Source organism: Branchiostoma lanceolatum, chromosome 8 (genome assembly GCF_035083965.1).
Source record: "Branchiostoma lanceolatum isolate klBraLanc5 chromosome 8, klBraLanc5.hap2, whole genome shotgun sequence".
In the NCBI taxonomy this organism is placed as follows: domain Eukaryota; kingdom Metazoa; phylum Chordata; class Leptocardii; order Amphioxiformes; family Branchiostomatidae; genus Branchiostoma; species Branchiostoma lanceolatum.
Genome location: NC_089729.1, coordinates 15,524,368 through 15,538,721, shown reverse-complemented (window position 1 = coordinate 15,538,721; position 14,354 = coordinate 15,524,368). Strand labels below are relative to the sequence as shown.

The following is a 14,354-nucleotide window of genomic DNA, read 5'->3' as shown; positions in this document are numbered from 1 at the left end:
AACAACAACAGAATGTTTAAGCCTCTTGCATTCATCTATTCCCTATCAGTGGGTCAATTTGACACCTGGTCCTTTTAAGATGTCTTAGCGTTTTAAATTAGATCGTGTAGTGTTTACCAAGACGCTGTTCCTCAAACTAAGGGTGACGGGAAAGGAAAGACTAGCAAACAGACAATTGTGTCGGGTAGATGTACACGGTTTTAATTTGTTTGGCAACAGTCGTCCCTTTTAAGCGAGTACAAATATTTTTGGACCCCGCAAAGCCACATGTAGACTCTACGTGATTTATTAGCAAAGATATGTGCATTCAACAATCACTTTTTTCTTCAACAGTTACAGGCAACCAAAGCAATATTAAGGCCCGAAAATCTGACTTTGAAAGTCAATTTATTTAGTGTTTTCTATACATGATTAGTTCAAACAACACTATCACAATGTAAAGCAACGTCCATGTTGCATACATATGATGTTGTTGTAATGTGAGAACTCACTGAAAATCGTGCCTGGCGTTTTTGTGGGCTCACGAAACTAAGGGGATCTTCGTACGGGACGATTTTGCGCGGTTTTAAAATCCTATGAAGTATGAAGTTATTACGCAAATGTGCTAAACAAATATCACTACCATAAAGATTTCAGCTTTTTTTATTTTCATTTTTTTGCCCTAATATTGCTTTGGTTGCCTTTAAGAATTGACTACAACACTTATCAAATGGCTTTTACGTATCTTGATAGTCGTTGTTAGATGTACATATCCTTATCTTAAAACATTTGTCTTTTTCTTCCATTTCCACGTCACGTATGTTGGATACTCATTGCGTATACGTATACGTATACATTAAACAATGCAATTTTAGACATTCACAATGTCAGTAGAGATCATGAGATTGCAACAGCCTAAATAACAGTTTAGAACAAGTTTTCCCAAATCAAGGGCAAATAACTGTACATGAATTAAATACTATAGTCGGTGCCCCTTTAACAATAATTTACTTGCACAAAACGCACTATTAACGCATGCCATCAGTCGGTCCATGATACCTGGTCGACTTTGTCAGTGATATCTACAATACTGTCAAATTTCTTCTATAAAACACTCTAACTTTCAAATAAAGACAGTGATCCTTTGCATGACGACTGATATCTAGCTAGAGGCAAGTAACAAAACAACTTGTTTTGATGCTCAATACAGTGAAAGAGTTTCTGCAGTAGTGCGGCAAGGTTTCTTGCACATGTTGACTCACAAATAAGATCAAGTGTCTAGTGTCTAGTGTCTAGTGTCTAGTGTCAAGTGTCTAGTGTCTACCCCTTATGACTAATTTCAATAACGGGGGCGTCTGGTGCATATATCTTTACTTCCATTCCCATGAATCTAACCGTTCTGGCGCACCTCTTCGTCTCGGGCCTACCCCCGTCGCTCTCCGAAGAACTGTCGCTGGACGCTTCGGTACTCTTCGACCTGATGATGGACTTTCTCGGGGAGTCAGCCCGCGGCTCCGGCGGCGCTGCTACCGATATGACCGGCTCCGATGCCCTCCTTGCCCGGTTAGGGAACGCCTGTTGCCTCGGTGTACCCTGTGTGGTACTGAGAGTGTCAGATATACACATATTGTTTCTGTCAACTTCGAAATATGTCAGTGGGCTCAGTTTTAACACTGATGGTGTCGCGCGATTTGTGCGTGTGTAGAGCGACTTTGTAGTGGTCAAAAGTTCCGTCGAATTGTCGTCTGTACATTGTTGGTCAGGGGAGGGAACTCCTCTAGAGACGGGTTTCAGTCCTGCGACGCTTCTTGGTCGTGAGTCCGTCATTCTTTCAATCGTCTGTGGTTGACACTCCGGCGTTGTGATAGAGTCTAAATCGGACGACTCTGCCTCGCTGCACGACTTCGGTCTCGGTTGCTCCCAAGCCCGCGAGGAAGTCTTTCGAGCTTGCCTACGCGCAAGTTTATTGCTGAGGTGTTTTGCAGTCTTGCTGCGTTTGGCCGCCTCTTGTGCTATCGGCTCGCGATCGATCAGAGATTTTTGCCTCTCTATAGCCGGCAACTGTACAGGATAAACGGACGTAGTCGACACGACGTTTTGTTGTACATTTTGTAATTTCTCCTCAGTCTTTGCTTCCCTAGGGCTCATTTTCGACGCAGTTCCAACCACCACAACTTCGTGAAGCTTCATACAAGTCAGTGCCAAGTCGTCGTCGTCTTGAAAGAAATCTTCTCTGAGGAGAAAGTCATGAAGTTGGTGGAATCGTTTCCCTCGAGACATGGCCGACATGCTGCGAGACGTGCCGAGGGGCCGAGCTCTCGTGCCCCCCAACGGACTTGGCCGAAGCCGACCGAAGGTAGACGAGTTCATCCGATTGATACCCTGCTGTAGGGCGGCTCTTTTCGTCGGTACGTTTCGTAGGATATGTTGGTTCCAAACGGATGTGCCTCCTCCCGTAGAGTCCGTAGCTTTTTGCCTGGCTATCGCACAGTACTCCATCTTGTTCTTCTGCGCCATGTACAGGCGGTGGATGTCAAGTTCGGGCCCTGCAACTTTACCCGCCGCCATTCTCACCGTGTCGCTCCGATATCAGGTTTTAAAAGAACGTTCTCAGTTGGTTGCAAACGTTAACAACACCAAGACTGTAGCTCCATAAAGAAACGGCGATCTCTCCACAATTTTGAACTCCAACGGTTCACTTACAACAACGTTTCTGTCGCCAAGACTCGGCTTTTCCATCTCAGCACAAGCCTAGAAACTCCAGAAGAAGTTGTACACTTCCTTGTCGTATAGACGTAGTTGGAGAGATGTCCCGATAGACCACAAGTCCTTTTTTATGGACAAGTATTGATGATAGTATCCCCGAAACGTCACGAACGTACTCGAAAAGATCCCGGCACACACACGGACCCAGTGAAATATGGCTGTGCGCTGGGGATACTTCTAACGTCTTTTTCCCGCCGGCTTGTGAGCAAAAACAGCCACTCTCAAGTCCCAAGACTACTTCAAGACAGTGTTGTCATGCCTACGGGACTTTTCCTTCCACTGTTTTGGCCCAGATGTCTAGCGGTAATCCATATTGAAGTACTCACCGCTCAGCACAAGTGCTGTGTTTGCTCGGTTGCTACTCTGCGACCATCTGACCACGGCTCAATACACTCTTCAGCGGATTTTTTTCCACCACAGACGCTCATGTTAATGATTAAACACGAACTACATGACGTCGTCTATATATAGAGACGTGAGCAACCCTGGCGATTGTGTTAGTGTTTGAATAGAGCAGTCGTGGTCGACGGGCGCTGAATGTGGGTTGTGTGGTGTAAAAACTGTAGCGGCTTTGTGACGACATGTCAATGAGAAAAGTGTCTTTACGGAAGGCAAGCTATTGACATTACCAATGACCGGTGACAACCTGAGGTATTGAAGCCCTGCGGTCGCCGTAACGACGTCCAATGGGTGTCAAACCCACCCCTAGTCCCTCAACAGCATATGCTGACAAAAGAACGTTGAATTTTCCCAAATTTTCGAGAGGAACCCTCGTAGATTTAGTTTTCAAGGCGCGCATAATTGTTGCTGGGCCTTTGTTTAGACATGTTGCATGTTAAGCACCTCTTCTTTCAGCAGCTATTGTCAAAATATTGTCAGAGTATTGTTTACCGACCAGAGAGGGATAGGATTTCATACACGAGTATCGCGTCGTCCCTGAACTTCTCAATTACACATGAAACCTCCTCCTAAAGGTAGAACGAAATAACCCTGTGTCTGTAGAAACAGGACACCTTTTTTTTTAGTCGTAACACCCGAATGATACTGAAAAGATCGGCTCCGCAGCCGTCGTATCGCAAACACTCCGGTGGAGGCCACTTTCTTTGTCACTGTGTGAGTCACCCCTTGGACTTGTAGCGGAACGTTGGGAGGACAGAGAAACCTGGCCATGCTAGAGTACTGACAAAACGATCAAACGTAACGGTCGTCTATGTCGGTAAAGTTCACAAGTCATAATCTAGCCTAGTTTGCAGACTTCTAGGAACACCGGCTTTCACTTTTTTGAGGAGCGCTTATCCGCGATTTTTAGCTTTATATGCGGGCAAGGTACTCCAATGCAGGAGGCCCAAAAGCTAGCTTCGCGAACCACGAATCAGCTAGCGCCCCCCCCCCCTCCCCAAAATAGAACACCGACGCTCCTAGAAGTCTGCGAAGGAAGCTTGTCATGGCTTACCTTTTTTTATTATAGCCTGTAAAGTGTATACGCAAAAGGTAATAAAATAATACAGATCTTCTATACCACCTGGCAATTTACCTCCTTCATACTACAACCCAAAAACAGACGGTGGTATTTACAATGGAACGTTGACGTTGGCAGATGTAATAAACTTGAAATGGTTATTCTGTGGGCACCCTTTGTGAGCATCGTTATAAATCATGTCCAATACGGCACTAAAACCCGAAAGATGTGTACACAAACACAAGCAAATCGTTGAGAACAGTATATCCTTTGTGGGTGGCATGCGAACGCCGTGCTTCAACCTGTCAATGAAGAATCAATAGCAATGTGTATTGTTTTGACTGCTAGTGGCTACACTTCAAGCAGCGTTGTCATCACTACGGTTGTCATAGATACATGTATACTGTATAGATAAAGTGGGCTATAGGTGAGGGTTCTCCACACACACTTGTGTCAGGATACAGTAACGTTACTAACGTTATATAACGTTAACAAATAATTAAACGTTATGCTAGAAAATGCAGGCAATGACAACGGGGATGCAACGTTTAGTAATGTTATTCGGTATCGGGGCTTGGTCAGAATGTATAAAAGAAAACCTGAGAAATGAAGCGAAGATCTCATACCTCCGTATTTAGAGTTTATTGTGGATGTCTTGTTTCATTATTGCGACTTTCAATAAACATGCCAGGCCAACCGTTGGCTTGGACCGGTACCCGGGGAACAATCTTCAACTTGCACACACACCAAGACAAACAAACCGAAAACAAGAGTCTTAGGACCCAAAATCTCCATGAAACTTTGTTTTTTTATTAAACCAGTTCCCCCCATTCTATATCGCTCAATGGTATGACCCACACTGGCCGGGCAAGGGGAGAAGTGGCTATAAATAGCTACTGACCTAGATAAGAGACCAACAGATGGTGCGACCTCAAAGCCCACAATAGTGTAGATATTCCTCATTACTTATGCAAATTCAGTATGAATTTGCATAATTAGCACTTCAGTTTGTACATCTCTGTCCAACCTACCTGCATATCAAATAACATGAAAATCTGTCGCTCCTTTCTTCAGTTATTCTCCTTGCAAAATATTTACAAACACGCCATTGCAGTTCCAGTGACACATACCAGGGGGCCCAAAATCGACCTTGACCTTTCTCCTCCCAGCACCTACCCACATACCAGATATCATTTCAATCCATCCACACGTTCTTTAGTTATGCTGATTTTAAGCGTCCGGTGACACATACATACACACACGGTGACACAAACATACACACACGCGCACACACACGCAAACACACTAACTTTGCATGATTTGCACTTCAGTGTGTACATCTCTGTCCAACCTACCTGCGTACCAAATAACATGAAAATCTGCTGTTCCTCTCTTCAGTTATACCCCTTTAGAACATTTTTACAAATAGGCCATTGCAGTTCCAGGGACACAAACCAGGGGGCCCAAAATCGACCTTGACCATTCTCCTCCCAGCGCATACCCACATACCAAATATCATTACAATCGATCTACACGTTCTACAGTTATGCTGACTTTAAGCATCCGACGACACCCATGCAAACGATTTACCTCCTTACTTATGCAAATTCGGTCTCATTTGCATAGTTTGCACTTAAGTGTGTACAACTTGGTCTAACCTACCTGTGTACCAAAGAACATGACGATCTGTCGATCCACTCTTCAGTTCTTCTACATTGAAGATTTTAACAAATACGCCATTGCAGTTCCAGTCACACATGCCAGGGGGCCCAAAATCAACCTTGACCTTCCTCCTCCTAACACCCACCCACATACCAAAAATCATTACAATCCATGTACAGGTTCTACAGTTATGGTGACTTTTAGCGTCCGGTGACACATACATACACACAAACACCAAACGCAAGCAAAACAGTATCTCCATGAAAAAGCCTTTTTTCATGGAGATAACAATAACTTCATTTTCACAGAGGTTTCAGAAGCAAGAATTTTATAGAGTCTTGTGATGTATTCCTTGAATTAAACCTGCAATTATCGCGAAAAGACTAACTAGTATAGTAACTTGTTCAAATTTCTGACTTGCAAAATTTGTACTGCAATACAGTACAGTACAGGTAGGTGTCGCCGCTGCACTGCAAACACGACGCGAAAACGAGGTTCGCTCTTTCTTCAGGCAGCCATCTTGTTAAAAGATCAAGGTAAAATACACTCTTAAAATCAACTGTAATCCTTCCTCCGCAAGACACTTTGGTGTGGTCTTTTACCTTAGAAACGGCCATAAACATCTTTCCTTCCGTTTAAAGGACATCGTTCGCTTACAACTTACTCAGAACAGTACGATTCGGGGATAGTTTTCAAGCATGTTGACTTGCGGTCGCTAGCACAGAATTTTGTACGACTTGCAGATTTCTTTGCTGCGTATCAAACTGCCACGCCACCTCATGTGTTTGTCAACATTGTAATCCAGAGACATCCATGACTCGATAGCGTTTCTTTGTAGATTTGTATACAGTCGTTGTTTAACTCGACTACATGAGTTTACAACTTGTAACTTACTAGTACGAGGTAGACGATTTGACACCAACGGTGGGAGGGGGGCGTATATATCATCATGGTCTTTGCACGAATCAGAAATTCAGATTATCTACCAGAAATTGTTTCTTGTACCGCGAGAGCTTGTGTGTACTTCAACACAATAAATCTTTCTACCTTCCCACCAGGTTGCTGGCTATATTTCGTCTTCCTCTTGAAGACTGGTTCCTCAGAAAACATGGTGAGTTCTGAACAGAAATATATTACTTGCTCTGAAACTTTTATTTATTTAATTTATCATATCCTTTGTTTTAATTCCTAGAATTAGTGTAAAGTGGACATCGATATGGTTAAGATATGGAAGGGGCTTCTATGTATATATGGTTTCAATTTGAATTATGCTTTGAGTCGGGTATATATGTAGCATACCATTCAATACAAGTTGTAATTAGCCTCAGCCATACGCCATTATGCCTGCAAAGCTGGCGCTTTAAAGCTAGAGGGCGCTTCTACCGCTTGACCAGCGGATACACACTTCCTTAGATCCACTCCTGGGGCCGAGTCGGTCCAGCAACGCTACCACGTTGTACCGTCGGGAGTGCTTGAGTCATGAGTGTGTGAGAGCAGTATACCTCCACTGTTAGCCTCAAACCCCAGTACAGCTCGGAAGGGCCCCTCCTGGGTTTCCCCCTCTGCTTCACTGTACCGGGTTCGCTGGCGGTGGGGACACAATTTTAATACTAAAAATGTCACCCTGATAACACAAATTAACATAAGATTAAGACTATTACTAGTAGAATATACATGTAGGCAATGAGGGCCATGTTAATGTATTAAAGGAATTCAGAGCATTTTATTAGGATTGAAACTGAATAGACTGATCCTGACTGTCCATTACAATTAGCGGTTCGACCAATGAGAGAGTGACTGCATGTCCGTCAAATATTTGCAGTCTTATGTTTTAATTTTGCATTTCTACGTTTTGTCGGAGGTGGGCAGGGTTATGGTATCTACAGTATTTACACTAGGTGCGTGAAACTAAAAGATCACCATGTAGCTCATTTTTGTGCCACTTTGGAGCACTTTTGATAAGAAATCTGCACGCAAATGTGGTAAACAGTGGCATTAAATGTCAATTTCATAAAGATTACAGCAACTAGAATATTTCCAGTTTTCAAGCCTCATAAAATGCTCTGGGTGCCTTTAAAGCATGGGAATATGTACTACTGTAGATTGTAATGTTTCTGTCTTTTTCTCACAGCCTAAGCAGATCCATGAGATCAAGGACTTCCTCCTCACGGCCAGGAGAAAAGATGCCAAGTGTGAGTAGAAAAACATCTTAATATGAGCTAAATGTGTCTTAGTCGGTGTTTACACTTTATCATTACATCATGGTGATGGCACCATTGTAGAAAGCTTTCTACAGATCTAAGATATTTCAAGTAAACTATCAATGTAGCATCAGTGTCTTATCCTAGTCAGTTCCAGGCTTTTCCTTCACCGTACCTTCTTCAGCCTACTTTGTTGGTGAAGCAAGAGCCTGGAACTAACTAGTATGACACTCAGGCAAGTATCAATGTACATGTTGCATTCAAAACTGACAGAAAGACTTGTTCATGATATGTGTATCTTTGTGTTGTGTGTGTGTCTGTGTATGAAAGAGATTTTGTCTATGGATTTTCATAAACCTCTCTCTCTCTCTCTCTCTCTACTAATTATTTCACGATGCTTGAACTGCATCGTCAATCACAATCATTGTAATCATCACCAAAGCCAGATGCTGATGACTGGTGCAATGATGGAGAACCTAAGTGTTTCCTGATTACCAATGAAGCCATCTATCTCTTGGCTGTGTCTGAGCACCCGTTGCTTACACTGTTTATCTTGAAACTTTCGCAGTGGTACTATTTTACGGTAACCTCTCAGCAAATTGTCTCCCTTGTATGATTACAATACTACAGAATACACCTTTCTCACGCGGCAGACATGATAGAATGAAAACGAGGCCATTGAGGCAAAGAAACATTACAACAATGATTAACAGATTTAGTTTTCCTCCCAAATCCCAAGTTTTGAAATATGATATCCAATTATCAATATTATAATTAGTGTATTGCACAGAAAAAGATGCAGCAATTGGATGAAAACGTAGAAATGCAAAATAAAAACGCAGATATTTGACGGACAGACAATTCCTGATTGGTCGATTCTCTAATTATCATGTAATCATTGGCTGAACTGGTAATTGTGATTGACAGATGGGGTCGGTCTAATGTTTGCCACAATGGCCTCATTTTCATTCTATCATGTCCGCCGCATGAGAAAGCTGTATTGTTTCAACTGCATATTTAAAACACTCATTTTCCGTGCTACTGCAAAAAAAAAACACCACTGCAAAAGTTTATGAATTTACACTTTCAACTGAAATGTACTCTTATGGTAACCATATGGCTGGTAAAGTTAAAGTCATAGCATGTTTCAATACCGTGCTTCCACAGCCGTCAAGATCAAGAAGAACAAGGACAATGTGAAGTTCAAGGTGCGGTGCAGCCGGTACCTGTACACCCTCGTCATCACCGACAAGGAAAAGGCTGACAAGCTCAAGCAGTCCCTCCCACCAGGTGAGTAGAAAACAAGTGCTTCAGGAAGGAGGGGGGATAATGAAATAACAGATTTAACAATATCTTCAAACTTGATAAATGAAAGCACAACACCTTACGAAATACATTAGTAGACAAAAACTGTTTACAAGTTTGGTGGTTCAACCACACCCCGACCAATCGAATCACGTGAATTGCATTGAAACTCAGATTCGTATCAGCCATTGCCCGACAAATCCCTTACTAACTTGCGTTAACGACTACATCTGACCAAACAAACTCGCCAGTGGTAATTTTTTCTAAACGTTAAATCGTGGTCACTTTCAATCACTTCCAAAGTGACAAAATTGTCAATCTGAAAACATCTTTGGAAAGCTGACACCCTCCACCATCTCACTGGCAAGTTTGTTTGGTCAGATGTAGTCGTTAACGCAAGTTAGAAAGGGATTTGTCGGGAAATGGCTGATACGAATCTTAAGTTTCAATGCGATTCACGTGATTCAATTGGTCGGGGTGAACCATGACCTCGAATACGTGCAGTTCAAACCTAACACAACACTTTTCAAGCACGTTTTCCAACCTGTTTTTGTATTGTTTTTGTTTCCCTCTCAAATCAATGTCTTTGTGTTCTGCTGCAGGTCTGGCTGTCAAGGAGTTGAAGTGAGAAGAAGGAGGATGAATGTAGATGGTTCTGTCATAAGAATAAAATAACAAGACCGTACAACTATTGCGTGGCCTTACATCTTGTGTGTATCATAATTTCATTACTTGTCAGTCCCTTGTAGCCTCTACCAGGCTCCACAGGTCGCTGGAAAAATAGCAGAAATTGGCCAAATAGACAGATAACATACGGGAGGAGTTAGCTGGCCAGGACTACAGTTTGCTACCTAGAACTAGGTAGTCCCTGTCCATCTAAGTCCTCCTGCATGTTGTCTATTTGGCTATAATTTCTGCTATTTCCCGGCGACCTGTGGAGCCTGGTAGAGGTTAAGTCTCTTGTTCTATTTGAGATATATGCAGGTAAGGCTACACCAAGTAATTTTTATGGATGACGTCCGCGCGCATTGATTTTGGTCTGTTCCCAGAAAAAAACCCAAGAAATTCCGTTTCCTGTAACTATGGCCAAAGAGTTACGACAGTGCCGCAAATCAATGGCATATGGAAAGAAACAGGACAGGACAACAACTGCTGTTCAACTTCAACTGAATTATTCAAATTATTGCTGTTTTCATGATGAATACAATAATTGCTAGTTGTTACACTGTGTTCTCTCATTCAATTTGTGTCCTAACATGTGTCGTCGACTATTATATTTCAAATCTAGGCATCTTGTTTTTTTCGGCCCTTCTTGTTTTTTTTTGCGCTCCCGCGTTAGATTTAGGGTCTCCAAAGGACGTCATCCATAAAAATTACTTGGTGCAGCCTAAGGGAAAGTGATAGCCATTTGATGAACAGTTATTTTTTAAATCTCAGCGAGTATATTTGCTGCACCACATTTGCATATAATTTGCATATTCCTTGCTCGTAATTAGATTGGCTATGCTGACCTGTGTGTGGCCCATCATAGATAAAAGAAGTGTTCTCTGCATCACCTAGAAAAAGGGAACTCCAATTTTGGGACATAACTGCACATTGACAGAGGAAAAGCCTATTGTCAGGTTTGAAAAAATTAAAATCAGGATGTTGGCACTTAATTTACTTTAGCAGGGGTTTTATTTTGCTGTACGATGGAAAAGGGGCGTTTCAAATTGGATACATTGTTGAATTTCTTGAGTAGAGTCATGAATTCATGGTGGAGAGGTAACTTGCGAAAATAGTACTCTCCAAGCATGCAGAGGAGGGGTTCCGGCAGGTTTTTGACGTGTTTTTAGGCGTTTTTGTCGGGCTTTCTACTTTGTCCTTTTTTTTGTATAGCCAACCCACACTATGGGAAAAGTAGAAAGCCTGACAAAAACGCCTAAAAACACGTCAAAAACCTGCCGGAACCCTTCCTCTGCTTGGAGAGTACGAAAATAGAACCACCACAAAATTGTCAAGATTTTCCATAACTGAAATTCTCAATGTGACTGACTGAATTATTGGGAAGCTAGACTGTCCAAATATCCAAACACACACATATGTGTGCACAAGGCTGATTGATTTGCTTTACTTCTACCATGTACTGTGATGTAGACTGTCTCCAGTGCCACTGTATTTTGCAGAAGGGAATACCTCCAGATTGGTGGAATTTTATGGTCTCCAAAGGCTAATTAGAAATTGCCAATTAGAATTACCTGTGGGATAACAACTGTACGTTCATCGTCACAGCGTTTCAGACTGTTAGAACAGCCACCCTCATATAAGCTGTTATGTTTTACCCCTTCTGCTGACAAAGAACACTTCCCATGTACGTTTTTTGGATGACAACTTTGGAACAGGTAGAGGGTAATCAAAAGCTCGAAATGGTCACCTTCAATCTGCAGAAAACTTTCTCAGATGTCAGAAGAAAATACATGATGTGTGTGCAAGTTCCCATTTGTCAAGCTAAAATGGTATATAGGCTTGGTACTATGGGTAGAAAAGAGTATTTCAGATCGGTAATGTGTGGTATTCATCAAAAGAAGGTTGCCTTTCCATAGTAGATGCCGATGTACTGTACTTGCATACAGGTAACGTTAACTGTTAGACGTTTTTCAAATTCACGTGTTTCATTTCGTGATGACGAAAACACCACCTGCCAAGAATAGGTAGGACCGATTTACACAAGTTTTCGGAGTCGACTCGGGGCTGTGTGTGTGGAGCTTTGGGTTGCTCAAGTAGAGATTTCCTACAAGAAAACTCTACTTGAGTGGGCTAGGGTTCTCCTTGCACAGTCCTGAGTCGACTCGAAATTCAAAATCGCGTACGTGTGTAAAACGTGCCTGTGCATATCCGTGATGGTGAATTATAGATGTTATCCCTGGTTCTCATCCGATTAGCGGGGACGTCAAGCGCATTTCCCGCACCTGTTGATTAGAATGCGGTGTACGTAGTTGATCCCCTAATCCGTCCCTTGGCATCCAGTCATCATGAATTCCATGCAAGATAGAGAGAGTCATATGTCAAGAAAAGTGCACACATCTTAGAATACTAGTCATTTCATCAGCCGTTAACGTTATAGCATAACGTATTTAGGACAAAAACTTTGATACCTACTAATTAAATGTAGCTCATGCCAGGTTCTTTTAATTAGTTCCCATGAAAGTTGTTTGGGTCTTAAAATTAAGCCATGAATGATTTATTAGCGATTGCCATGCGTGCAATGACTGCCAATCATTTAACCATATTTATTCGTCAGCCCTTCCGTCTCAAGTTTGTAATTCCAACTGTTAGCTGTGTGTATCCGTAGAGCCCTAACAGGTTGATAAGGTTTGGACCGGACGTTTGAAGAGTAAAGATGGACATGGACTTGAGCATGTATCCTTCAAACGCCCGCACTGGCCTTGCAGTGCTCGTAGGATGTCTAGGAGTTTTCGGTACGGCTATAAACGTCACCGTTTTATGGGTCCTTTACCGACGGAAGGACGTTCGAACGTCCGCTACCGTGTATGTGGTCAATCTTACGGCGGTGGACCTGCTAGTGACCACTGTAGTGGACACGCTACATATCCTGGGGATAGCCTGGCCCGAGTTTTACCGTCTGGACCCGACCGCGACGGTCTGCAACATCGCCGGGAGTCTGTGCGTTGCCGGCTGCGTCATTTCTCTAGCCACAACCGCCGTCATAAGTGTCAACCGCTACCTCTTCATCTGCAAACGACAAACACACGACGACATATTCACCAAGAAAGGAGCTGTGGTGATCGTCGTGGGAATGTGGGTCTACGGGCTCGGCTTCGTACTACCGTTGTGGTTTGGTTGGGGCAACTTTCGCTACGACCCGAAGACAATGAACTGTGCGTACGATCGAACCGAAACGTCCTACACTTTAGTGTTTCTTCTCGTTGGACACATCCTTCCGACTTTAACAGTGTTCATCTTCAACGCAGCGCTCTACCTTAATGCTATGAAAATCAAGAACAAATTGAGAAGACTTCAAGACAGGACACCACCACAAGCGAAAGAAGCTAGAAAAGCTCTACGCTCGCTGAGTGTATTGTGTATCTACTTCGTTGTGTGTTGGCTTCAGTATGCCGTGATAGTGTTAGCCGATCAAGACGACACATGGTCAGGAGGTGTTCATTTTTCTAGCTTAGTGATAGCTCACTCAAGCAGTAGCATCAACGGTGTCATCTACGCTCTAACGGACAAAAAAGTACGAGAGGAGATTGGAAAAACGTTTCGGAGGATCAAAGAATCGGGTGGACCAATGGCGTTCGTCGGAACGAAGTGGACCAGGACGAGACAAGTCTACGTCATAGAGATGGCTTCTTTCAACAGGGACGCCAGTGTCTCCTCAGTGCCGAGTTTGAAGAGAGTATTGACGAACGTTGAAACGCAGATTTAATGTGGTTATGTATGCAGTTCCTGTTTAGCCTGAGTACCATCCTCCGTAGTAACCGCTGGCTCAATCTTTTCGCTTGCCGAACCAAGCGAAAGGATAGAGCCAGCGGTTACTACGGAGGATATGGTACCCAGGCTAGTTCCTGATAGCATTGAACCATATGAGAAGTATCATTCAACGATCAACAAAGTCTGTACAAAAGGTAAGGAACATCGAACCTTATCTATTAAATCATACTTACAGTTTTTTTTATTCCTGCCGCCAGGTACAGTAAATGCAAATATGATTGCGGTGGTTTTATGTTCGCGGTTTTCGCGGTGACCGTTTCACCGCGAACTCAAAACCACCGCGAACATTTTCGTCCAATACTGTAGCAGTATGTGAATACAGCGCTGCCGTAAACTTGAAACCACCGCAAACACTCCATTTTCGCCTTAGCGCGAAACAAAAACACGCGAACTTAAATGGATTTACAGTAATAGAATTAATTTCTTACAATGAGTTCACAGTGAACACGGCAGCCAATTCGAAACCTGGGGTGACGCCCTGGCGTGCG

At 43.0% G+C, this 14,354-nt stretch overlaps 1 protein-coding gene, 1 long non-coding RNA gene and 2 other non-coding genes across 4 annotated transcripts; all 4 read left to right on the top strand.

The window, feature by feature from the left end:
- Nucleotides 1-6,192: 6,192 nt before the first annotated feature.
- On the top strand, nt 6,193-6,973 carry LOC136440404 (uncharacterized). Its single transcript, XR_010756669.1, has 2 exons — nt 6,193-6,402; nt 6,925-6,973. It is a non-coding gene; the product is annotated as an uncharacterized lncRNA (long non-coding RNA).
- Nucleotides 6,974-7,264: 291 nt separating this feature from the next.
- Nucleotides 7,265-7,467, top strand: LOC136441031 (small nucleolar RNA SNORA53). The gene has a single exon (XR_010756752.1). It is a non-coding gene; the product is annotated as a small nucleolar RNA SNORA53 (small nucleolar RNA).
- Nucleotides 7,468-8,526: 1,059 nt separating this feature from the next.
- Nucleotides 8,527-8,599, top strand: LOC136441030 (small nucleolar RNA SNORD53/SNORD92). The gene has a single exon (XR_010756751.1). It is a non-coding gene; the product is annotated as a small nucleolar RNA SNORD53/SNORD92 (small nucleolar RNA).
- Nucleotides 8,600-12,230: 3,631 nt separating this feature from the next.
- LOC136440844 (melatonin receptor type 1B-A-like) lies at nt 12,231-13,825 on the top strand. Its single transcript, XM_066436982.1, has one exon. It carries the CDS (start codon nt 12,752-12,754, stop codon nt 13,799-13,801), a length of 1,050 nt encoding a protein of 349 aa, XP_066293079.1. The 5' UTR covers nt 12,231-12,751; the 3' UTR covers nt 13,802-13,825.
- Nucleotides 13,826-14,354: the final 529 nt, after the last annotated feature.